Source organism: Pteronotus mesoamericanus, unplaced genomic scaffold (genome assembly GCF_021234165.1).
Source record: "Pteronotus mesoamericanus isolate MK-2021 breed Mesoamerican mustached bat unplaced genomic scaffold, CSHL_Meso_final contig_291, whole genome shotgun sequence".
NCBI lineage: Eukaryota > Metazoa > Chordata > Mammalia > Chiroptera > Mormoopidae > Pteronotus > Pteronotus mesoamericanus.
This window is the reverse complement of record NW_026555124.1, coordinates 10,000,897-10,028,458: the sequence shown is the minus strand read 5'-3', so window position 1 is coordinate 10,028,458 and position 27,562 is coordinate 10,000,897. Positions and strand designations below refer to the sequence as shown.

Genomic DNA, 27,562 nt, shown 5'->3' with positions numbered 1-27,562 from the left:
CGTATAATTGTTGAAGTAAAGAACTCAGTGGGTGGACTGCATATGAGAATGGATCTAGCCTAGGAACATATTAGACTGAAATGTTGGAACAGGAATTTTCTCCCAAGGCATTGGAAAAGGATGAAGAGATGGTGAGTTGAGAGATGGGGAGGACTGAAGCAGAAGTATAGATTTCACAGAATCCTCAACAGAATCACAGAAGAAGAGAAAAGACCTTAAACTGGAAAGACACAGAGTGTGCTGATTAGGGGAGGTGACCCAAAATGGAAACATTCCACAGGGACATGAAAGGATAGCTAAGAAAAAGAGAACATTTTAAAAGATTTTAAACATAAAGAGCATATTACCCAGAAGGAACAAGGAAATCAGATTATAATCATACTTTATATGATTATACTTACATACTTTATATACTTATATGGCTAATAGCAGCCATACTTGGAATGGGAAAGCAGTGAATTGATATCTTTAAAGTGTTAAAGAAAAGACAATAAAACTAGAATTTTATAATGAGCATAACTATTATTTAAATGTGAAGTTGGAATACAGATACTTTGGGGCATACATCTCATAGTAATTACTACCAAAGATTCACTTAGGAAAAACTCCCAGAAGATGTGTTCCAGTTGGAGGTGAAATGAATATGGGAGGAAGCAATTACTTCCAGGAAGAAAGATAAATAAGTAAAAAATAAACACAGAATGCACATTATTTTCAGTAAAAATAATGGCTTTTAAAAATTTGCCACAATATTAGGCCACAAAGGATTTATCATTAAATTTCAAAGAATCAACCCTTATATGGACCATTTCTTCAACTATAAAGAGTTCAGCAATCAGAAATAATCAAAAGCAACTTATGTGTTTATTGGTGTTTTTTTTTAAAGAATGGTTCAATGATCACTCTTGTATTGTCTTTGTGCATTAGAGTAACTCTTTTTCTTGTAACGTATTCCTAGAAGTGAAAATTCTAAGTTTTATAATATAGGCACCTTTACTTGATTTGATACAGCCAAATTGATTTCCAAAGTGTCATAAATCCTGACCCGTGAACTAAAGTTGGAAATTTTATTGAAACTACATTGAATTTATACACTCATTTGGAGGTGAATGATATCTTTACAACATTGAAAGTTCACATTGTTGAACATGCTTGATCTTTGTTTAGGTCTTCTCTCAGTAAGCTTTATAATTTTCTTTGTGAAAGTCTTTGAGCTTTTTGAAAGATTTATTCCTATGTATTTTACTATTGTGAGAGTTCTCCTTTTGTCCTCTACCATATATTCTAATTGTAACTAAAGGAACACGACCATACTTCTTTTGTGGATTGTCAAAAAAATGAGGTATAGCACGTGCAATAAAATACACAGATCTTAGCTGTTTCGTTTGTTACTTTTAATAATTGTTTACATCTGTGTAAACACCACGCAAAACATGGACTGCTTCCATAACTATTCAAAGTACCCCTTTCCAGTCAAAACCTTACCCTAAGACAACCACTTTTGGACTTATATCATCACACATTAGTTTTACCTATTCTTGAATTTATATAAATGGAATTGTGCAGTATTTAGTCTTTAGTATCTTGCTTAATTTACTTCATGTAGTGCTTTTGAGATTCATCAGTGTGTGATATGTATCAGTAGTTTATTTATGTCTATGGCTGAGTAATATTCCGTTATTTGCATATACCAATATTTGTTTATCCATTCACCTTTCAATGTACATTTGCATTTGGAAGTGTTTTTGGTTTCATGGATGAGGCTTCTATGTACATGTCTTTTTGTGAGGTACTTAAAAAAATCTCTTGTAGAAATATCTAGGAGCTGCTAGGTCATATGCATTTGTCTTCCTCTGATTTGTCGTATTGTTTATCTTTTTATTGTTCATTTGTAAGAGTTCTTTATGTATTCAGGATTTGAATCCTTTGTCAGGTATATGTATTGAGAATATTCTGTTAGTATTTACTTTATATATTTAAGTGCTACAATGTTGGGTGCATGAATATTTACAGTTGCTGTACCTTCTTGATGGATTTACTTCTTTATCATGATAAAATGGTCGTCTTTGTCTCTTTTGACCATTTTCAGCTTCGTGTACAGTTACTTTTGCTTTCTTTTGATTGCTGTTTACTTGAAATGCTGTTTTTCCATCCCTTCACTCTCAGTCTGTATCCTCAAAGTTAAAAAGTCTCTCGTAAGTACCATATTGTTGGATCTTAGTTTTATTTTTTATTTTTTTAAATCCATGTAGCCATTCTATGTCTTTTGATTGGAGAATTCAATTTATTTATGTTTAAAGTAATTATTGATAGTAAGGACTTGCTTTTGCCACTTTGTTAACTGTTTGCTGTCTGTTTTGTAGAGCCTTTGTTTCTTGTTTATCTTGCTGTCTTCCTTTGCAATTTGATGACTTCTGCAGTGGTATGCTTTGACTCCTTTATCATAATTTGTTGTGTATCTGCTGCAGGTTTTTCCTTTGTGGTTATCATGAGTCTTACATAAAATATCTTATTTTTGTAACATCTAATTTTAAGCTGATACCAACCTAATTCCTTAGCATATAGAAACATTATACTTTTCTCCTCACATTTTAGGTTACTGATGCTACAATTTGCATATTTTATATTGTATGTCCAATAAAAATTATTGTAGTTATTTTTATTTTTTATTGGTTAATAAGATCATACAGGTTTCAAATATACATTTTCATGATACATGATCTGTATATTACATTGTGAGCCCACCACCCAAAGTCAAATCATCTTCTGTCACCATATATTTGTAGTTATTTTTAATACATTTGCTTAAACTAATTTTAAGTAAGCTGTGCACCATCATTACAATACTAGAGAACGCGACTTTGGCTATGCATTTACTATGATCAGTGAGTTTTACACACCATATACACAAACATGATGTTAATTAGCATATTTGTATTTCCTGTTGGAGAATTCCCTTTAGCATTTCTTGTAAAGCCGGTCTAGTTGTGATGAGTTCCCATACAGTTGGAATTATGTGTTCCCTTTTCTGTTTCCTGAGCCAGTCACCTATAGAAAAAGGAAGACGTTGTTCTCATTTTTGTAATCCTGTTGCTTAGCACAGCACTTGCTCCCTAGTAGGTGCTTAGTGTACATTAAATAAAACAGTGACATTTGAGCTGAATTTTTATAGGTGATCTGGGCTTATTAGGCAGGCACTGTAGAGAGGGTCTTGTGGGTAGGGAGCAGGGCAAGTGCGAAGGCACGACAGCCTCAAAGACAGGCAGGTTCCAGGAGAAAAGGTTTGATTGAGAAAGGAAGTAGAATAGTGAGGGAATCAGGGAGCAGATTTTTAGCGGAAAACTTCTGAGGGATGGGGACTATTTATGGAGAGTATAAAATAGGGATTGTGGCTCTATGTTACCAAAGTCTCTGAAGGTGTAAGGCACTGGGAATGAATAAATAAACAAAATTGTGCAGCTGAGGTCCAAGCCGGGGGAATCCACGAAGAGGCTGGAGTCACCAGGAAAGTGCAGAACTGGGGAAGCAGATGGAGACAGAGGTTTTAATAAATGCCCTTAATATGCCAAGAGTGTTAATAAATATGGTGGAATTCTCTGAAAGGCAGAGCAGGGTCAACATGTATGTGTCCCAAATGAAGGTGGCAATATTGGCCTGTCAGCTGTGAAGGAATTACATGGTTTTTAGGTCTTTTCAATTCAACAGCTCCTGGAAAACTCTATTCCCAAAAGTGTGATGAGAAGGATGCTGAGGAATGATGGTTGACTCTCAGAGCCACAACCACCTTCCTGTTACCTCCCAGCTGGATCTGGCTTTACCTGGAGGCTGCCGTGGTGATGAGGTGGCATGTTGTGGGGACTTGCTGTGCTCGGTTTGCCTCAGAGTTGGCATGAGGGTCCCTCTGCCTCTGGCTGCCTTGATTGGCCCGCTGGGATGCGAGACCCCATGCTCTCACAGGCCACAGAGCGACAGCGGGCAAGAGAAGCAGTAGGGACCCTGAAAGCCTCCCTCTCCCCTGCCAGGCTCCCCACTGCACCCCGCCCCTCACTGCTTTGTGGATGCCGCTGTGATTGCAGTTTGATATTGAAGGGTGTTTATGTGAAATATGTTTTGTTGATCAAAAAATAAAAAGCATTTCATCTGGGGGGAGGGGGAGAAAACACCTTGAAAACCGTGAACAGTTTTCCCAGTACTGGGGATGGGAGGGCATCAATTCATCTCTGCTCTTTCATGCAGGCCATCATTAGCATCTTCAGGGCACAGGGCAGGGTGCAAGTGGAGGTGCTTGCCCACAGCTCCTTCCTTTTCCTCCCATCCTGATTCCATCCAGCATGCATGGGGCCTACATTTCTGGCCTCCAACAACACCCTGCAAACAGCGATCCTCAGCCCTCATGGTATGCACACTGGGGGTGTGGTTCAGTGAAGGGAGGACAAGGCGGACCCTGAGTATTTTGGCAGGAGATTTCGGGGCCACAAGTATCAGCATGTTCAGTGCAGGCTTGGGTGGCCATCTCCCCCCGGGGCCTTGTGGGCTGCTAGGCTCCTTAGCTGTGGGTGGGGCAGGCCAGAGTGGGGCCCTCTGCAGTGGTGTGTTGGGCAGGGTCTAAGGGCAATTCTGTCCTCATATTGTTTCATTTGTGAAATGATTGATTATGGGAGAGAAAAGGGCTCAGGCCACTTTTCATACAAATGGGCTCTTATAGGGATGATCAAAAATACACTTAAAGGTTATGCCCTTCTTGAGGAAATACCTCAGAGTGTTCGAACTCCTTCTTAACTACCTTGGCCCACGGCCAAGTTTTGCCCATGAGTTAGGGCTCTGCTGGGTTAGAGTGCACCTCGTGGACTTTTTTCTCACTCTGCCTTTTGCTGAGCTCAGCTGCGTGCCAGTCAGGGAGGCCCTGGGTTTGGGGTCAGGAGGAGAAATTGTGTTCCAGGGAATTAGTAAAAATCCTGCTCTCCTGACTGCTGTGCTGTGCTTTGTGATTCCATTTTCCTTGCCCATCTGGTTCACATTGCACCATCAAGGCTTCCCTGGGACCAGTGAGCACTAACTGAGTAAGAGTGCAGCAGCTGCTCAGTTGCGGGGCCAGTCCTGCTGCGAGCGGTGTCTGATACGGACCACTGCCCTTCGTTCGGGGTAAGGCTGCTGTTTCCAATATCTCTCCTTTTATGTACCTCTAGGAAGGGGACAGTAAGCGACATAAATTATAATCTTGCTATGCCTTCTGTTTACTGCATGACCCTAGATAGGTCACTTAACCTCTAAATGTGATTTCTTCCCTTATAGCAAGAGAATTCTTCTACCTCCCAGGAATATTTTAAGGATCTAATGAGCCAGTGCAAGTAAAAGTCTTCAAGAATGTGTAAAACCCATTGAAATTGAAGAGATGATTATCACTGTGGTGTGAACCATTTATCATATCCCTCACAAAGTGACAGCCCTGTAGGAGAGCAGCATTGCTGTGGGGAGGGTGGAGAGATGATGTGGAGGGTGAAGGGGGTGCTGGGAATGCCGGGAGGGTGAGGACAAAGGAGGAGGGTGGGGTGGAACAGCTGTTGAGGAAATGAAAAGTGACTAGAATTCAAGATCTCCTAGTGTTCAGTACTAATCGAGGAGATCTATACCCATCAGCTCAATTAACACTCACCATAAACTTTCAGGTGTTTTTCTAGCACTTCACCTTTACTTTTTTAGAAGTAAAGAAATCAAAATGACTTCGCTCCCTGTATTTTTTCTTTTTTTGTACTTTTCCCTTACTAATTTCTCTCACTCCCCTTTCTCTGTTCCTGTCACACTGACCTTATTTTTCTAGAACACAACAAGCTCAGCCTTGCCTTGAAGGCTTTTGCCCTGGCTGTTCCTTCTGCCTGAACACCCTTCCCTCAATACCCACATGTCTCACTTTCCATTTTCTTCCTGTCTTTAGTCAAAAGTCACCTTTTCAGGAAGGCCTTTACTTATCCCCTGACATTTCACATCTTATCTTGCTTCCCTGATTTGTGTTTTGTCATTAATTTGTGCCTAGCATTCAATACATTTGACTTATTTAGCTCATATGTCCTCTGTAACCTCTCGCTGAATGTAAACTCCACAACGGCAGAATTTTGTCTGGTTATTTACCACTCTGTTCCCAGTGATTGGAATCATGGTTGGCTTAAACATTCACTGAATACTTATTGAATGAGTGAATGGATGAATGGAAAACAGAGCTGTGTGGGCTTCTTCATGATTTTTGATTTCTATGAGTGGTCACCAGTGATATAATTTATCCAAATGCCAAATATTTGGGCAATTCCAAATGATAAGCAGAATGTCTTGATTATATTCTTGAATTTTGATATAAAGCTGTTCGCTGAAATACATAGAAATCAAGCTGCCTTAAGCACTCCAGATACTCTAGGAAGGAGGGCTTACCACACTAGCCTGATGGACCCGCAGCCCAAGGTGGGTCAGCTCAGTGTGGATGGAGGTCTCCCTGGGCCGTGTCCTGAGGGAGCACTACCTTGGCTATGGCACTGGGGACCCAGGGTTGGAAGAAGCTCATGCTGTATTTGAAATAGATGGAGGGGAGAATTTTGTTGGGATTTCTACTTGGATGTGGTCTAGGAAGTGTTTCCATCACTTTATAGACAGAGGCAGAGTATTCTTACTGGTATTTTTCAGGTTTTTTCCCTTCCTTTTCTTCTTCCTCCTTTTCTCCCCCATTTTATGGAAATCAGGAACGTATAGCTCTTTGGCAGATTCATTTTTCAGAGACAGGAACCCTGCAGTACAGCTTCTGCTATTTATGAGACAACTTAAAACCTTCTGTACCCAAACCTCATCTTTATGCAAATTATTAATACCTGGAAGTTTAAATGACCCTAGCTAATGATACATGGGGGAAAAATTGCCTGAAAATTCTCTAAATGCAGAGCTGAAAATGTGTTTGCATCTTATTATGTGGAAGCTATCACTAAAAATAAGATGATTTTTATAGTATTTTTCTCCCTTTGTGTTTGTTTAATAGGGAATGTCTCAAGATTCTGTGTTGTAAAGAAAACAACAACAACAAAAAAAGGAAGCAAGAGAACACAGATAGAGTACTTAGAAACTATGGAATTTAATATATTTTCGAGGCTTATCTATCCCAGAACAGAATACTCAGGGGCTGTGGGTAATGCTATTGGAGAGAATAGAATATTACGAAGACTTTGTGTCTTCATGAAAAGGATCAAGATGTCCTTACATTGTCTGATGTTTGAAGTTAGGAGGCTTTGAAAACCTTCAGAAATATTTTTATATTACTCGTCCTTTAAACTACCTCTCAGGGACCCAGACTATGGTATGCAGAGCCCTGGGAAGTCCGGAACATCATGGTATGAGCAGTGGACCTTTCTCCTGGTATCTGAGACTGAGCCCATTCATGTTCTGAGTTGAAATTTTACAACAAGTTGAAAGGGTTTTGAAACCAAGATGGGCAGGTATTAGCCCAAAGAGACACAGTCAGGGCCTGGCCCCCTTCCACGTGGCTCCTTTCTTTAATTTGTCTTGCCCTTCTCACACTCTTCTTCTTCTTCTTTAATTTGTCTTGCCCTTCTCACACTCTTCTTTCTATCCTGGTGCATTTCTTTTATTTGTGACTGCTTTTTTTCTTTCATATCTTTTCTTTCCCTTTTTCCTTTTTTACATTTTGCCTGAAACAGGGCATTTTTGGGCAGTGTCTGACTCCGGTGGTTGCCTCCAGATCTAAGCATCTATTGCGTTTGTCCTCGGGAGGAACAGAGCAGATCGATACGGGGAGGAGGAGCTGCACCACAAGGTATAGGTAGAGGGGGAGAGGAGAGAGGGAAGAGGACACAAAATGAGGGATGAAGGTGCCATGTGCACCCTGACCTTGAACCCCATGAGCTTCATGCCATGGGAGAGGATTTGGGTTTACTCAGATTGGAGGATGCGATTGCCTACCCAACATTCCGCCCACTGCAGCGCCCCCTTCCACCTTCCTGGCTTCCACCTATTGAGGCTACATGTGACTGAGGTTTGTTTTGCCACCTCTCTTGCAGCCAGGGCAGTAATCATGGATAATGGGTAGGAAGGAATGTTTGCTGAGGATCTTTGGGAAGAAGTTTTCTTCCCTTGAAAAGAGGGATGCATGGAAGGAAAGACCTTTCTTTGTTTCTGGATTTGGTCATGCCCATATGTGGCATCTGGAATTGCTATAGTAATCTTGCTAGCACCCTCATGAATCATGGCTGAACACTCCAAGGATGGCAGAGCTAAAACATGGAGAGGCCCTGGGTCCTTGAGACCATTGAGCTTCCCATGCGAGTCTGGAGCCTCTCATGTAATTGGCATCGTGGCTTCAGCCGTTTTCAGTTGGAGCATATGCTTCTTGCAGCTGAAAGCATTTGATGAGAATAAGCGAGTAGTTTTATGGCTGGCATTATTTTGTGCCTTTAGTTAGTTTCTTTAATATATTAAATAGACAAAACATCCTATATATTTGTCTTCTTTTTCCAATTCCCCTTATTATCCAGAAGCTGAAAGTTTATTCCTTGCCTATCTTTATAAACTTTCCCAATAAAATAAAATACTTTATGAGCCCAAAGCTTGTGGCCATCGCACTAGAATAATAAAAAAAAATCACTGAATCGGATTTTTTTTTACTGAAACGGAAAAAATCCGTTTCAGTGATTTTTTTTTTTTAATCTTCTAATGAATGCTATTTGATGCTAACCTAAATAGGACAGAGTGTCTCTTCTGGTAAGATTGGTCACATTTTGGTGATGGAAGAGCAGAAGGGCCTTCCTTCTTGTTTTATTCCTCCCTCCATGTCTCCCTTCTATAAACAAGGCCTGAAGGTTCCCCATGTTTAACACATGGAGCCCTGTTGTCACATACAGTGCCCAGTGCAATAATCCCCACCTCATGGTTACTAGTGCTGTATGTGGCAAAATAAAATTATTTGTTAACCTGGGTACCCAATTCAGTGCTCTCTAAAGCTCCTGGGTTTACTCATTCAGTTTCTTTGCTCTGACCCCTCCAAGGAGTATCCCGTGTTGTCTAACTGCCTTTTGGGATTCTGTGAAGGAGAATCTGGAGGAAAGGGTCAGGGGATGAAGGCAGCACGAGGGGCTGGCCAGGATGGGGCTGCAGCAGGTGGGTGAAAGTTCGGGGAAGGAGACATGCGACCAGGTCAAGGTTGGGGTCAGGGATTGGGAGGAAACCATGGCAGGGAAACAGGGCATCCACCCTGTTTGCACCAGGATGGCCAAATAGGTCATGTACAGCCAGTGTTCATTTTGAGATATCAGTACTTGGGCTGTACCAGTAGCTAATCTTTTGAATATCATTTCTGGAGTCATGGATACTTCAAGAAATGTCTGGGAGCTATTGGCCCTCTTAGTGGTGTTTGAGATTAGAAATAAGAGTTTCAAAAAAACAACAATTTGGAATAATATGTCGAAAGTTGTTTTGGTTATGTATCTTTGGTTTTTATTTTTGTTGGTTGAATCAGGGTCACCACTCTGGTGCTGAAGCACCAATCTGGGAGGTGCAACCTGGAGGTGTTACCTGTATAATCACTTTTTAGGGGGAAGAGGGATTGATACACCAGGCTCCAACCGTTTCTGTTCAAATACAAAAGAAGACTTGTATAAAAGGTTTAGAAACACTGAATTTAGCTACCTATAAATTCGTTTGCTTCTTTGGGAAAAGTCTTCTGCTCTTACCAGGAAGAGTTGTAGTGACAGTGATGGACCAGAAGTCTTCTGAGCTCCTCTTGATGTGTATTTATCTTTGAACTATTCTTGCCTCTTAGAGCCACTATCTTTTAAAACAGGGTGTCATCAACAGCTATGTTGTAAAATAATTAATATTGCATCCTATTTTTAATTTAGTTGTTACTTGCTTTGGAGTCCAAATTCAGAAATACATTTCCTCTGGCCACAGGCAAGAAAGAAGAATTATGGCAGATGGAGCCAGAATAGCCCAACGGTGCAGCAAACCGGTGTGGGGCCAGGGAAGAAAATGCTAAATGAAAGTCTGTTATTTTCACATAGCTCCAGACTAGCTCTCTCCAACAGAAATATAATGTGAGCTACAAACATGGTCACATATGTACTTTTAAATGTTCTAGTAGCCACATTAAATATGTAAAAAGAAATAGATGAACTCAATTTTTAAATGTATTGTATTTACCTCAATATGTCCAAAATGGTACTGTTCCATTGTGTAATCAATGTCAAAATTATAGAGATATTGTATATTCCTTTCTTTTTTGAAGTAAGTATTTAGTATCCAGGGTATCTTTTAGACTTATATGTCTCAACTCAGGCTAGCCATATTTCAAGGGCTCCATAGACACATGTGGTTGGTGGCTACTGTATTAAACAGCACAGCTCTAGTCTATTTCTAAGGATGATGATATATATGTTTATAATATATCAAGATGGTTCTAGGTCGCATAGGCAGAGATGATTTATTTTGGTTCTAGTCATATAAGGATGTTCTTTTTAATGACTTTTAATGGGGCCAGCTTTTGAAATGTTTGCCATAGACCAAAGGGAGGAAGGATTTGCTTTGACATGTAAAGAGGAAATTCAGAGAAGAGACTCAGAACTTTGAGGGCTGGTCATGGCACAATGCTTGGTGGATTTGTGGTTGGCATTTATTGTCCAGATTGGGTCATTTATGAAAATAGACACGGGAAATATAATGATCAGAAACAATATGATATAATGGAATGAGTCATGAGCATTAGGCCATCACTCAGGGACTCATTCATTGCACTAGTCCAGGCATTGGACTGAGAGGAGAGAAGTAAACTGTCTTTCACTAAGCCAATTGCACTAGGTACTTTGAACACATTTCATTATATAATTCTCTCAATAAGCCCAATAGTTAGGTATTATAAACAACACTAGTTTACAGAAGAAGAAACTGAGGGTAGAGAAGTGGAGTCCTGGCTTATTATGGAGTCAGAATAAAGTCTCAGCTCTGATTCCAAAGTTGCTATATTATTAACATTATAATCCATATGCATGCCATATAGTAGGTTGTATATTCTATCAATAAGAGTTCAACCAAAGAAGAAGAACCAGTCATGCAGGCACATAGGTATATATGTGTTACATGGAATTGGCTTATACAATTGGGGGCGTTGACTGAGCAGTCTCTGTAAGGATATTGTCTCTACATCTGATGCTGGAACTTTCTATTAAGGTGGGCCACAGGGGAGATTCTTAGAAAAACAGGAGGGTAGCAAGGATGTCATAGCTATTTGGTCATCCATACAGTTTATTGCTGATCTGCTGATTCATCTCATTGCTATGAAGAAGCAGCTGGGCCTGCAATCGCTCCACCTTTGCCTGGATCCTACTTCAGGTTCTCCGACTCCTGGACCAGGAACATGTGTTTAGCTACATGATGAAGAACCCCAGGTTCTACGGAATACTTTTATCACCAAGGTCAGAGGCAATAAGAACAAAAATGGAACTCAGTTTGACCTTGTGAGGTTTTATCTCATGCTTATAACTTCCAGGATACTCAGGATATTCCCTTTATGATTGCTTGCGCTGTGGACTTCATGTAGGTACCTGCTCAATAGATTACAAAGCCATCATGTAGGTGCTCAATATTTGTTGAATAAATAAATGAATGAATGAATATTGTGCTGCTTCTCTTGGAAGTTTTCTCATTGTCAGAACATGTAACCTTGGCTTTACCTCTTACAAACCAAGCAATTTTAAACAGTCGCTTAACCCTTTCAGTCTTGGTTTCCTCATCTGAAAAACTCCAAGAATAACCCCTGTTCTGCCTATTTAATAGGGTGTTTATAGGAATCAGTTGAGGTGATTTGAACAAAAGCACTGTGAACATTATAAGGCATAAAATAAATGTGATTTTGTAGGATTGCATTATTTTAATTATTAATATTGGTATCACTGCTTCCTAACATATCACATGAAGTTAACAGTTCCCGACCAATTTACCTTATAGGTAAGTGAGAAAAATTAAGTTAGATGAAGTACGTAGAAGCACCCTGTCAGGTATGTCATGGCATATTTTTCAAAGCAAGACTTAATTATCATTCAACACTTGGACATTTTGCACATTGTTTTATTTCTGGGCTAAATGGCTTAGAGGGACAAGGGTGTAATTGGAACCATTGGCAACCCTGGGAACTGTAGGGCAGTGGCCATTCCTTGGATGAGAGCTGTGGGCACTGAATGAGGGTTCTGTCCTATAAATCTGGGCTTGCATTTCGTAGCAGCCGAACTTGCTCAGCAGAATGAAGAAATCCCTGCGGAAGTTCTTGGTGAAGATAGCATAGAGGAAGGGGTTTGCACAGGAGTTGATGGGGTAGAACACGACCAAAAGGATCTTTGACTTGGACACAGTGATAAGGGGCACCTTGAGGGAGGCAGAGATGGCAAAGAAGGAGATGGGAGCCATACAGAGGAAGTCCGTGAAGATGAGCATGGCCATGCGCTTGGCGATTTTGGCATCACTCGAAGAGGACACGATGTTGGGGTTCCTCACTGTGAGGAAGATGTGAGTGTAGCAGGCACAGATAACCACGAAGGCCAGGACATTAAGCACAAGGAGGGACAGGACATATAGCTGTGACAAGGGGCTGTCAATATCCATGGGCAGGCAGATGCTTGCCTTCATGTAGCTGCTAATGCCAAAAATGGGAAAGAGGGCGACTGCAAAAGCAAAGATCCAGCCTACCAGCATGACTCTAGCAGCGTGGCGGAGCTGCATCCTGCATTCTAGCTGCATGGCATGAGTGATGGTATGCCATCTTTCCAGAGTGATGGCTGTTAGAGTGTAGACTGAGAGCTCACTAGCAAAGACGGTGAAAAAGCCAGCAGCATCACAGCCTGCTCCCGTTTGCCAGTCAATGGCATAGTTGTGGTACTGGCTTTTGGTGTGGATATCAACAGACGCTATGAGCAGCAGATAGATTCCAATGCAGAGATCAGCAAAGGCCAGGTTGCACATGAGGAACCGAGAGACTGTGAGTTTATATTGGCTGGTAATCAGAATCACCAGCACTATGATGTTCCCAGAGATGGCTAGGATGCTAATAAACCATATCAAGATTCTGAGAATATCATGCCCCATGATATCCTCACATGGATTGAATGCATCTGGCTTAGGGGAGCAAGTCACAGCAACCACTTCATTGCATAAGCCATAGTCAAATAAGCTGTATATCATGTCAAATCCTTCGGCGTAACTGGACTCATCGTCTTCTGCCAAAGAGACTCTCTGATCCCTAGCCTGAGTCATATCATCAGCTTCTTGCCTTAAAATAGATTTGTTGCAAATTGGATGAAGCTCAGAGCTAGAAAAAATACAAAAAGGGATAGAATCAACATCCTGGATCCAGAATGGCAAATACATCACTGTTTTTGCACAGGGTCAAAATGATGGGGTTTCTTCCTTAGATTTTTTCCTCCCTTCTACCAGTTTGTCTGCCCTTGAGGCTAAGATCAAGGGTTAATGCTGCTTACTGTAAATGAACAGAACAACTTGTGTATTTATTCCTAGCTTTGTATGGCCCACTGGGGAAACCATCTGGCCACAACCTGAATGTGGGGAGGAAGGCGCCTGGGACTAGCTAAGCCTTCACTGTTAAGTGCAAATAATTTACAGGCCTGGTATCAACTCCGCCTTTTCCCTCCCCCATCTCTATTCAAATATCTCTTTATATGCCTGGGTAGGATCTATCCTCTTTCCTGTACTCAGTACTCAAGTTGCTGGAAGATCTGGACAGTTTTCTGACTCAAATGAGAACTTACTTGCTTCTTTTATTTACATAAATTGGAGGATTAGTCTGTATTTAGTTCCCAGTCAGCCCTGTCCTGGCTTTTTGGTACTTAGGCTACTGGGAGATCTGCTAATTTGCTTGAAATGTTACTGAGGGTCCTATTCTTTAATATCTCACTCTCCAGGGGCCACAATAGGCTTCAGGCATGCATTTGTCTGCAGAGTGAACAGGGCTGTCTCATATTAAATAGTTCCCTAGTGAGTGCCCAAAAGAGCAAATGCAGGTTGCAAGGGGGCTTAATTTATTCTAAGATTGTAAGTCATCTCCTGGGGAGCTGGCTCTGTTTAGGCTCACTTTTCTGTCTTAGTTTTCCTTTTAAACACAAATGTACAAGAGGACTTGTCAACAGAATAGGGGCACTTTCAGAAGGGATTTGAACAACAGCCAGATCATAAATATTCTACCCACACAGGTGAGTAGTGCATGTAGTGCATGTAGACAGAGAGGGTAATAGTTTCGTTTTGAAGCAAAGGCTTCAAAGGAATGGGGATGTTTCATACTGGATCTCTTTTGGGATAGAAAAAACTCTCTTCTCTCTCTCTCTCTCTCTCTCTCTCTCTCACACACACACACACACACACACACACACACACACACACACACACACACACACACACACACACACACCCACCCACCCACCCCCTAAGTCCCACCCTCCCTGGAAGGCAAGCAATGTTGTGACTGCATTTCCTGCAAACCTTAACATAATCTCAGATGTGAGTAGGAAGTGAGTGTTAAAACTCCTCAAAGATCCCCTCACAAGAAGAATAGAGTGGCTGAGGGAGTGAAAGAGGTAAAGACACCATCTGATACTCAAGTATGAGTGTTGGCCGAGTGTCTGAACCTGCATGGACTGAACTTTTCCCATTATTCTTTATGAGGAGGGCTTGTTAGGGAGAACTCTTTCCTCCCTTTTCTGCCTCTGAGAAATGAACTGAATTGCCAGGAAGTCATTTTCTCTTGGCCCAAGGGACTCTCTTTTTCTTTGGTTGGAGAATGTGCCATCTTTTGTTTTAGAGAGAGATAGGGCTTCTCACATCTGTCATGGGTTACGCTAAGGGGGTTGTACAGTTTACATACATGCAATTGAAAATGTGAAGAAAATTTTCTGTGTCACAAATCTTACGAGAAAGGTGAGGAAAGCTCAGAGATGGGTGTAGAGGGGACACGATAATATTCTGTGGTCCTTATTCTAACTTCTGACTCCTAATCCCTGTCACTGGAGTAGTGACAGCATAATCTAGGACCAGGAAAAAGTAACCTGGTTCCCACAAACTGCTATTCCATTCATTGGAATGAATCTGGTTTAACCATCTACAGACAGCCTTCACTTCCCAGGGATTATGTGTTGGATTCTGCGAAGATTCTTACTGTTGCTACCATCATCAATATATTTTAAATATTGATGCTTTTCTTTCCTGAAACAGAAGTGACCCAACAACATGGGCTTGGAAAAAGGTAAATAATACATGTCTTTGAAAAAAAGAATAGAAACAAAGGTTGAAACAAGGGAAATAAAACCTTGCCCTTGCAGTACCTTTGCAAATACTAAGGACTATAAACAGCTGGGAATTCAGGTTAGGGTCAGTTAAGAAAGTGGTCCTCTTGGACCCTGATAAGCCAGTGAGCGGACACGTGGGAAGTAAATTGTGGGGTGGCCCACAGCCTGAGCTTTGGAGACAGATAGACTAAGGGGTTTGGATCTGAGTTATAGGATCTGAGTTTGGTTGGTTCTGGTTAAATTATTTACTGTCTCTGAGCTTCAGTTTCTATGTCTGGAAGAAAGGAATAAAAATAACACTATCACCTTTGTGAGAATTAAATGAGATAAATGTGTAAAGTATTACAGTGTATGGCAGTGAGTGCTCAACAAATATCAGCTGTAAGAAGGCAGATGATGGTGGTTACTTACTAAGTTCATATTGGAGTCTAGGCCCTGTGTGGGTACTTAGATGCATATGTCATGGTACATCAGTTTAAAATCTAGCTGTGAAAAAAAGGTCTAGATACAAGAAAACTAAATAATAAAATGACAAAATAACAATGCAAGCTGAACATAGAGCTACGACAAGGAAATAACTGGTTCAATGACAGTTGAGGAGTGTGGGCAACAAGGTCTTTTGGTGAGAGGCTGGGGGGCCACTGGCCAAAGCCTCACAGTCATAGGGCCTAACATTTACTCTTCGGGCACGTCCAAATGAGGATTGGAAGAATGATTTCATCTTACAGCTTTGAACTCAAGTCTAAACTACACCATTTAAAAAATCCTGTGATTCTCTTCTGAATATTTTAACTCTTTTGTGTTTGTGTGTGTGTGAATTTATTAAATTAAAGACAAAAACCCACTGCAATTTTACTTCATTTTGGCACTTCTTCTTAGGAGAGGCATGGGCCTCTCCTTGGTTGCACCCGATGGGCCCTCGTGGTAAGTTACCATAGGGACCTAGAGAGGGTGACAGCAGGGTGGTCTGGAGAGATTGGAAAGGCTTCAGGCCATGGGATGGTGTAAGTCAGACCTGGAGATTTCTGGCTGGGAAGACCCTGAGGCTACATCGACACTGTAGGGGGTAGCAAGGCCAGAGCAGTTGGAGAAACACAGTAAGATAATACACATTCTTGTGGTGTGTTGGCACTGGGTCAGACACCATACCATGTGCAGCCTTTATTGTGATCTTGATCTCCTTTGAGGTTCTCCTGAGGGGTGTTCAGTTCCAGGGTTTTGATAGTGAATTGGTATATTTCTTTCCCTGGCTGGAACAACTCTTGTGTGGCATATAAGAGGCAAGCCTTCTGCCTCATCCCAAACCCTTAAGAATTTTAGTCATTAGGAAGAAATTCCCTAGTCGTTGAGTTACTTGGTGAGGAGTGTCTGATTCTGGAGAGTTTCCCAATGACACATGCAAATTCTGAAAAGTAGCCCCTTTTCTGAAAATTTTTCAAATGGATCTCAGGTTGAATTCCTAGTTACTTGAAAATCAATTTTGGATATTTTGTTTGTCATTTTATTTGATTTCATTTCAAGCAGGGCATGTGTCTACATGAGCAGGCCAGTGTATGTTAACGGTTGAAAAATAGAGGAGACTGTATTAAACAGTAATGTGATATCACCAGGAATCTGTACTGGTGCTGGGATACAGTACTGGAGCCATGACAAGGCATCATGAGATTGAGTGCACTGCATGGTGTGGGTTATACCCATTCAGCGGTAGGTGAGAGCTTTGAGAACTCCTGATACGCAATAATTCTATATCCAGTGGGTCCTCTCAATGTCTGGAACATGTGCAATCCCCAAATTATGCCCTCTTCACTCGCTCCAGATCCTGTCTATGATTATCTCCATTTCTTAGCCAGTTATCTACTGGGGTGTAGCTCTGTTTGGACTGCCTTCTTTAATCTGACCAACCTTGAAAGCCAAAGTGAACAGATGTTCTAAACTTTGTCCTCTGTGAAGTGCTAAAATCCAAAGATGGGTTAGAGTGGCTTTAAGTGGTTGGGATGTGTTGTGGATGAGTGCATCTTACTCTGGAATAGTGTTTTTGTTTCTTCCCTCCAAAGTTGACTTGGATGGTCCCTGGGAGACTCATGGGGTACAGAGCTTGGGACTTGAAGGGTAAATCCATATTGGTACAGAGGAAAAAGGGAACAAATACTAATTTAACATCAGCTACAAGTTAAGCGCTGTGCTTGGTGTTTTCCATGTTATCTCATTTAATATGTGGTATGCAGTCTACCATGTGAGTAGCCTTCTTCTGTGATCCCATTTTCAAAAAAAATTAGAAATGCTCTACAGTACTGAAGTTTTGATCTAGAATATCCCTGAGGGCTTTCATCAGGACAATCTCTCTGTTAGTGGATTCTCTTAATGCCACAGATGTGTAGAAGTTGTGAACCACCTTCTACACTGGAGAAAGCCGAAGCAAGGCTCAAGAGATGGGCATGAGAAGACTCACATTTGCTGTCTCCGGTTAGCAAAGGCACAGCAGTGGCTGGAGTATGTGAGGCTGGCCTCCACAAGTGCAGCAAACTTGTCCAGACTGGGAAGCTTTTTTAAGTTGTAAGTCGACTTGGCTTTCAGCTTCTTAAGATTTTCTAAGCCATAGCTAGGCAGGGAGTGAATACTAGTTCTTGAAATATCTCTGTAAGGAGAAAAAGTAAACATAACCTGATTACCATGGGCCTAAAATTTTCTGCTCCATTAGCAGGCAAAATAGCAGGCACAGTAGTGGTCCTCATTCATAGGTGAGGAGGGAGACGCTAATTCATCTAACACACCTTGGTCAGATCAATATGTGGCTAACAGGACATTTGATTCAGTAGGAGCCCTGGCCTTTGCGTTAGTGGTAGGAGGACTTAGATAACAGGTCATTTTGAATCCTGGACATACAGCCTGACTGATCTGTGGCTTAAACGTAGCCCTCTCCCTTTGTACAGTCTATAGAATGACACCCACTAATTTGCTAAGGAGCAAGGGACTGGGACCATTTCCTCCCCAATATAAAACCAGCTATAAAAATAGTTCTGATGAGCTGGAGTAGAAACTGTGGCCAAATTTCAGAAAAGGGTGAAAAGAAAACACATTATAAAGGGAAGAGGAGTCTGGTGGGTAGTAGAGCCACCCTCAGCACAAAGTCAAAATAGCAATGCAGAGTATGGGCATGGCATCCACAGCCAGACTTGCCTGCCTAGGTACCCTGACCCTACCTCTTAGATTTGTAACCTTGCTGAAATTATGTCACTTTTCCATGTCTCAATTTCCTAAGCTATAAAATAGGAATGATAATAATATGTGTATCAGAGTGCTGTTGTGAGAATTAAATTAGTTAGAATACATACAGAACTTCCTGGCCAAAAGGCAATACATGACTGGTAGCTATTATCCATAAATTTCTCTCTCTCTCTCTCTCTCTCTCACACACACACACACACACACACACACACACACACGTATGTTCTTGCTTTGTAGGACAGTGTCTGCCTGGGTGCACCAGCAGACATCTGCAGAGAAGCTAGCACAAATGGATAGTTTAACCTGGTCTCTGTCCCTGGGGGGCTGTGAAGTCCCATCCTTTCTGACACCAACACCAGTGACATGGGTGCTTTTCTGGCAGCACTGTTCACAGCTGCAACCCTCAAAACAACTAAGACCAGCTGGAGGGAGCAAGGAGATTTAAATGGCACCAACTTAGACCTTTTGGGGCCAGCAGGTTGGCTGTGAATGAGTGCTTCTAATGAGGGTAGTAGAAAGCAATGATCAGGATGGGTTCATTTCAGCAGCCTTGGATATACTTGGGGAAGGAGAATCTTCTAATGTCTGTATTTCCTATAAGTCAAAGCAGTACGCACAAAGAGCAATGAAACTTGGGGGTGTGAGTATGTATTTGCTACCCCATATGTTCTCATAGCCTGTGGCATTCATTCTCTTGCTAAAAAATTTATAATGCTTCCTATTGTCCAGTGAAATCCACCTTTAACTGATGCTTTATTTGGCACTTCCCTTTCCCAATAAAACTTCTTATACTTGGTTGTCCATACTTGATGTCATTTCCTAATCTCACAATCCAGCCCGGTTTCTGCTTAATCCCTAGAGAAAAAATACTCACTAAAGTCATATCTTAGTTCTAACCTTCTTGATTTCTCAATTATATTTTACATGTAAAACATACCTCCTTTTCTGAGACACTCTTGGCATTGCATTCTCTTTAATATCTTCTGAGATCTTTGACTTCTTTCTGATTTTGTTTTCTTTCTACTTTATCTTTTAAATATTAGAGTTTCTCCAAATTCGGGCCCCCTTCTGACTGTATATGTTCTTCTCAGGTCATCTTACCTGCCTTAGTTTCAGAGGTCAGGTATATGCTCATGACTTCTAAATGTGTGTCCCAGTTCAGATCCTACTTCTAAACACTAGGCCCAGATAATCTGTTGTCCCTCATACCCCACCATTTTGATGACCTACAAGTACTGAAGCTGAATTTATTATCTTCCTTATAAATGTATTTCTCCTTTTGTTTTTGCCATCTCAGCAAGTGACCTCTACATTTTCCACTATTGTTCAAGATAGAAACCTGGGGGTCATCCTTGACTACTTTTTCCTCACTTAGAATCAGTTTTTTGTCTTCACAAGCCTAACTTTTACATCTGTTCAAATCAGTCTTCTCCTCTACCACAACTTTAGTCTGGTTCACCATAATCTCTGCCTAGACAAACAATACCCTCCTAGTTGTTATTCTCATGTCCATTCTATTAGGATTCTCCAGAGAAGCAGAACCAATAAGCTGTATGGAGACATAAGAGGAGATTTATCATGGAAATTGGCTCATGTGATAGGCCACCTGCAAGGCAGGAAACCAGGAAAGCTGGTGCTCCAATTTACTCTGAGTCCAAAGGCCCAAGAACCACAGAAGCCATTGGCCTAAGTCCCAGAGTCTGAAGGTTTGCCTACCAGAACCTTGGACATCTGAAGCCAGGAGAAGAAAGATGCCCCAGCTCAAGAAGAAAGCAAGCAAATTTGCCTTTTCTCTGCCTTTTTGTTCAGTTTTAGTTCCTCAGATGATTGGATGTTGCCTATCCACGTTGGGGAGGCTGAATCTTCTTTACTCAGTTTTCTGTTTCAAATGCTAATCACTTTTGGAAACACACTCACAGAAACACCCAGAAATAATGTTTTATCATCTATGTGGACATCCCTTAGCCCAGTAAAGTTGACACAAAATTAACAATCACGACCGTCTATTTCTCCTGCCAGTGCAATTTTTATGCTGCAGATTGTGTGATATTTTAAAAATGCCAATCAGATTGTGACTTCCTGCTTAAAATTCTTCAGGGATACCTCATTGTCCTTCCAATGAAGTACCACGCACTGAATATGATATGACAGTCATTTGCCTGTTTTCTCTCACATCCATCCTGAACCCTTATCTGTGCTCTGTTCTTTATTGCGGAAGGAATGGCCCCTGCAGGTTCCATTTCCCAGGTACCACCTTGTCTGTCAGTTTTCAAGTGGTACTGGTGGGAAATTCGAGGGTGTAAGGAAGAGTAAAGTTAGGGTACTTATCCCTCCTCTGACTCAGGTAACAACCCCTCTATGACTTCAGCTGTCACTGGACAGATCTGCTAAGGATCTAACTTCTACCAGTTGTCCCAGTACTTATGGGACAGGAAAACTTCATCCCCACTTGCTCCTCAATTCTAGCATTAATATTGGTTATTGACCATTACTAATTTCTGGACTGCCAATCCCCTGCTTGATATTTAGGCAAATTTACATGTTCAGAACTAATGATTACCTTTATGTAATACCTATATATATTTTACTTAGTCCCCTCCATGTTAGATGCCAAGCAAATCAAATTTGTCAATAGTATTGTTCAAGTACTTCCATGTGCTTCCTGATTTTTCTGCCATCTTGCTCTGTCACTACTGAGAGAAGTGCATTAAACTCTCCAAGTATAATTTTGGATTTGTATACTACTACTTTTAGTATTTTGTCAATTTTTATTTTATATATTTTTTATTACAATTTTTTAGGTACATACAAATTTAGAATTTTAATACCTTCCTGGTGGCTTTCTTTATATGTGGTAATTTTGTCTTCTCTTAGAAATTTCTTTTCTGATGGCCTCCTGATTTTTACCTTTAGGTTGCTCTTCTCTCTTGAACTCAAGATTTATGTTCAACTGCCTTCTTCTTGGATCTACTTGGATGTGTAATAGGCAAGTCAAACTTTGGGTATTAGAAATTGAGCTCCTGATTTTCCCTGAAAACCTGCACCTACAAACTTTCCAATTGTTTGTGCAAAAATTTGAAGTTATCCTTGACTCCTCTCTTTCTCTCTTACCATATTCTAAACTTTGGCAAAATATCTTGGCTTTAACTTCCACATATGTCTGGAATTTAACTGCTACTCACAACGTTCATTGCTATCACCATGGGGTAAAATTTCTGGTGTTTCAAAGTTTCTTTCTTAGTCCTCTCCTCTATATTATAATTCTTCAGGGCTGGAGTTCCTGGAGATGAGCATCGGACCTGTAAACCTTTGTCCCTGTGATGAGTCTTAACTCTCTGCTGCTGGTAGATCCCACTTTCCTGGCCTGCTCTTCACTTATACCTGATTCGCAACTTTTTTCTCTGCCCTAGAAAATCTCTCTCTCTTCAGATAGTTGCTTTTCTGACCAGTTCTGCTTTTGACACTCACTCTGGTCTTTGTGAGTGAAACAACTTCTTGTTTCAGCTGGCATTTGGGCTCATCTCTTCTCCCCTCATAAATGGAAGGGTGCAACACTTGCCTATTTTGTCTAAAACAGTTCAAGATTCCCTCTAAGAAATGTGATGAAAGCATAAAAAATGTTCTTCAAGAGCAATTTAAACCACAGCCATCATTACCTGCAATGAACAGTTTCATATTTTATAAAAGCAAGCAATACAAAGCAGGTGACTATTTTTCCTTAGTTATGACTAATTCCCTCAAATTTATAATATAAAACATCATTAAGTGAAGATTTCAAAAAATAAACACATTTTTATATTCCCTACAGGGTCAAATTTTTTACACTCTTCACATAGAGGGTTTCTTTGCCCTTACCTTGAGTCCAGGCTGAACTGAGATGTCTTTGGAATATAATTGAGTATGATGGAGTGTTTCTCTATCAGTTCTGGACCTTGCCTTTAAGAGCACTGAAAGCTTCTTTATTGGTCTAATAGAACCCTAAATTTCCATGAAAGAATGCTGAATATTCTGATACAGACATGCTAGGAAAAGTCTAAGCCATATGTAGAGGTGCCAGGGGATGAGATACTCTGTGTGTGTGTGTGTGTGTGTGTGTGTGTGTGTGTGTGTGTGTGTAGAGGGAGAGAGAGAGAGTGATCACAGATACACCAGATATATGAGTGAAGGGAAAAACTAGGAAGTAAATCTTCCAGACCCATCCAGCCAACATCACATGGGTCAGAGACAAGCTAACCAGATTCTGAATCACATAATTGTGAACAAAACGGCATGATTTAAGCAACTAAGGTTTAGGGTAGTTTTTATGCAGCAGTAGAGAACCAAAACAGACTCCATTGAAGTCTCTGTGATTCCATCATCTCTATCATTTTTAACAGTTGTATTTTCCTTGAAAGCCATGAAGAGCACAATAGCATTGTGTTGGATGCTTTCTGCTTCTCTCACCACTTACTATATTTTGCTTTATAAACTAGCTCTTTGCATTTGCATTTTATCTTTACTTGATTGCAGAGGGCTCCTTGCATTCTGAACAGTGCCTTTCAAGTTGTAAGCACCCCCAAAATTGTTGTTTTGTTTGAAGACAGACTGGGGAGAGACACTGAAGAACTGGGGAAGGCAATAGATAGAACACCCCAGCTACTTGTGATATCTTCTAACCTCTAGCAATTACAAAGACTCTTGTACCCTGTGTTATCACTTCTATTGTTTCATATTACTTGACTTTTCATACATATTTGTTTTGCCTCCTCAACCAGATTTTAGATGCTCTTAGAGCAGGGATTATTATGATAATTTTGTGTTCTACATTGTAGCTGGCACATGGCTAGGCTCCTGATATCCACTCAGTAGACAGTTGTCTGATTAGCAGAGATGCTTCAGCATCATAATAAAAATGAGAGGTTGGAGCAAGTCTTGCTGGGCAGCAATTCTAAAAGGAAACGGCACAGAAGGTTGACTGAGAAAGAAAATCTAGATTTAAAGGGAGCTCAGCAAAATGATGTTTCTGCAGCAGGCAGTTATATATGATTATCAAAGGCACAAGGAAAGGAGCAAACTTGTGCAAAGTTTACAAGGATAGAGATGCATATCAGAAAATAAGCACGATAATGTGTTGGTTGAGTTGACCTGAATGCAATCCAATGCCTAGGTGTTTGACAGGGAAGCCTGTTTGAAAAGCTTTGGTGCCTTTCTGTCTGCTCAGTGTTCTGGAGTCAGTTTGCATTTCTGACTTCTCTTCACAGCTACGGAATATGTGAGCTGCTGTCATTTGCACTAGGTGGGTTTGCTGCTGTGTGACTGAGACATCTTGTCAGTGTCCTGGCACCCAGATTTTTTCCTGGTAGATGTTGAAAGGAGGAGTGGTCGTTAGAGAGAGATGTGGAGCCGCTTAGAGTATGATAAAGCAAAAGTCTTTAATAAAGTAAAAGTGGTTCCCGGTTGGTAGAGAAACAAGTGTTTGTAGAAATGTTTACTTAAAGCTTGCTGGATACTTGCTGGAGTTAGCAAACATGGAGCCTTTCAAGACTTCCAAATTTTGGACTGGCAGAAAAATGTCTCTCTGGTCTCTCAATAGGTTAAAAAAAAATCCATAGAAATTTATATCAGCAGTGACACAGATGAGATAAGTGGATACTGCTCCATGTGGTTTGAGACTTAACAACAAATATTCTCATTTTTCCTCTCTGTTCCCCTAAAACACAAACACACGCACATGCACACCCCACACACCACACACACAGTCTGTTCCCTGGCTATGACCCTTTCACGTGGCCTGGAAATCTAATGTTAGATTTTAATTCCTTTGTAAAAACACTTTTCACTTTTATGATGCCAGTGTCCCTGGGGGAGTAAGAAAGTAAGACATTATCAGTTTTTCTCATCTTCATGGAAGCAGGTTATTATGACTAGAGGCTAAAGGCAGGCTTGGAGAGAGGCCCACAACACAACGCACGGTAGTGAATGGTTTTCTGAAGGATTTTTCAGAAGGATTATTCTGAGCAACCATATTTCGAAGACTAAAGGGATCCATAGAATGGGATTTAAGCCTTGAAAGCCAGGCAGCAGAGTTCAGAATTTATATGAGCAGAAGAATGACATATTGAAAGCTGTGTTTTTTGTAACATTGATCTTGAGAACCTTGAGCATGGCACATAGTAGGTCCTCATAAATACTTGTTAATGAATTGAAAAGGAGAAAGGATTGAAGGTAGGGAGGGGGATGAAGTTTGTGGTAGAAATTTAGGTATAAACTAAGAGTTCTTTTCCCCACACACCGTCACTTTATCTGATAAAGTCACTGTATCACATGATAAAGATTTATTGGGCACCTGCTCTCTTAGTGTAGTAACTTCCTGTGACAATTTCTGCAGAGCTTATTGTTCTGGGCTGTAATATTTGTTCCTTTACAGGAATGACATGCTTTAGGGCAGTACTGTCTACTAAATGTGTAACACGTAAAGCTAATATGCTCAATGGATAGTTGAGAATATTTGCTTTATTGTTGATGTTCGTAGGGTTGGTAGGCTGGGCGGGGGCAGGGTATTCATGGGCTGGTGTTTTAAATCTTTGTCTTTCAGACTTGTTTAATGACTGCAGTCTTTCTAAGATGGCACTTTGGTTAACATTTCAGCACATGTTACATTCTGGCAGTGACTGGTTTTGAGAATTTAAATCCTGAAATGTACCAATGGGAGACTTCATAGATGATGGCTGGTGCTTAAGAGATTTAGTAATTCTAACTGTTTCAACATTGCTAAGATTCTTGATTTTGAGATACAAAGTGGGGAGGGAGGCAGCAGTCAGTAATAAGATGCTGAGTCAGGAGAGGCAGGAGTTAAAGTGCGCTCTGTGCCTCATTTAATAAAGTGTATTATAGCCACTGCCACAAATTTGATTTGAACAATTTCTATTTTTCCCAGCAAAGATGTTATTATAGGTCAATAATTTCCATAAGTGCCAGCACATTTCTCGTGTATACTACCCTGACAGATGGTTAGAAGACCTCTCTTTGATCATCCCAGGTGGAATAAAAAGGCAATTTACTGTCTATAGGACTATGGGTACACTGGTAATAGAAGAGAATCATTCTTATACAAATAACTCAGTGTTTGAATCTGAACCATCAAATGAATCTGAGCTATGGCCAAATCAATTTGATAAACTATCAGAATATGATTGTACTGGCTCCAGCTTGCAAAGGCAATGCATTAAATTTTTCCCATAGGAAACTGTTTCCTAAAGAAACAGCAATTGCTTGATTGCTTAAAAAAAAACTTGAGTACTTGAGTGAGTTCAGAATATCAGGTGAAAACTCAGATGGCCACTGGTATGCAAGGTCAAGACTCATGACGGGGAAATCAGGATGCTAGGCTGCTCCTCTAAAACTTGATGGAGGTTGTCTGTGTGCCCCTGGCTTTCTCTGAATCTATTTCTCTTTGCAATGGAACATCTAGCCCTCACACCCTTAGGTGTTCAGAAGCTCTCTGTTCTTTCCTCATCTAAAAATTTTGCTTCAGGAAAGGAGTTATCTTTGTTTTGGGTGCCCTCCCCTTAAATCCCTTAGGAGTTCATATATCTACTGTTGGGGAGGAAGATTTGTATTTAGTTCATGGAGGAGACATTCTAGAGCACAAGATGAGGCTTAGCATTGGTGCTAAGGCAGTGATTCTCAGTGCACTTTCTGGACCAGCAAATCAGCTTCATCTTGGAAGTTATTAGATATGCAGTTTCTCAGGCCCAGTCCTGACTTGCTGAATCAAAAACTCTGGGTGTGCAGATCAGCTATCTGGGCTTTTACCAGCATGCCAGGTGAGTTTAAAGTATGATCAAATTTAGAACCATTGCTTGAGGACAGTTGAGAACCACTCTTGCTGCTGAGGTGGCTCATAGCTGAGTTCTACTCTGGGAATTGCTCTTGCTTGACTTACCCAAGATTTGACTCCTGCCGAGGGAAAGCCTGCACCCAGTGACTATTGGTGAAGAGGCCTTGCCCCTTGCATTAATTCAGTACAACTTTGAAGGGCCATCTTAACTCCAGAGCTCCCCTTGGGATCAGCTGAGGCTTCTGTTGCAAATGTATTGCTGTCAACTTCCCCCTTAGCCTGAGCCTTCTTGCATTAAGCATTTCCCAGTAAACCTCTTGCATGTAAATGCCCATATTGCCATCTCATTTGTCAGGAGGGGAATCTGATTCAAGGGGCAGTTGCAGAACTAGCCTGGGCAGCATCTACTGTGGGCCAAGCATTCTGTGCACACTCCTTCTCCTTCCCATTAATCCACAGCACCTGGAGTGGGCTGGTCTCCTGCACATACCTTAACAAACAGCTCCCAGGCCAGGGTTTAGCTTGGACTCACACATCAGGTTGCAAAAGTAGATGATGGAAGAGACCATAGAATCCCAGGTCAGCAAGCAGAGGGGCTAGAAAGACATCTGTGGACTAACACATCTGGGGCCTGAAACCCCAGAAAGGGAGGCTTGGTGTTAAGGTGATGAATCTTCTCCTCTAACGGGAGGATAAGGAGACTAGCAATTCCTATAGGCTGGGTTTTCGGCCAGGACTTTGCACATGTATCCTCATGCAGTGAGATGAAAAGATGTAGAATGTGTTAACCCTCTACCCTTTTAGGTCATGGCATGTGCTTCATAATGCCTTTGAATTATCCGTAAATTCTATTTACTTTATTCTGGCCAGGTATGTTCCTGTGGGAAAAGGGATGAAAAATGGGCCTGTGACTCGAGGATGCTGCAGAGCTGCTTGTGAGGTGGCATCCCTCTTCTTTCTGGCATTTGTGATAGGGCAGCTGGCGGGCTCAGATTTGTGTTCACCATTAGACCCTATGATGGGACACATTGCACACATTGTGCGTCAGCCTGGGACCTGCTTGTGCAACCACAGGGTTCGTTCTTCTCTGCTGTGTGTACATAGCACTTACCAGAGCCCTTAGGCTGGGAGCCTGGTATTTGTAATTATTTCTTCCTCTATTTTAGTTCACAGCCAATTGCAGGGGCCT

At 41.1% G+C, this 27,562-nt stretch overlaps 1 protein-coding gene across 1 annotated transcript in view; it reads right to left on the bottom strand.

The window, feature by feature from the left end:
- Positions 1 to 12,108: 12,108 nt before the first annotated feature.
- Positions 12,109 to 27,562, bottom strand: part of FSHR (follicle stimulating hormone receptor) — a 161,269-nt gene continuing 145,815 nt past the window's right edge. The window contains exons 9-10 of the mRNA XM_054575398.1: positions 17,779 to 17,964; positions 12,109 to 13,342 (exon numbers count right to left, since the gene is read on the bottom strand). Coding sequence (XP_054431373.1) covers positions 12,109 to 13,342; positions 17,779 to 17,964 — 1,420 coding nt within the window. The remainder of the gene's footprint in view (positions 13,343 to 17,778; positions 17,965 to 27,562) is intronic.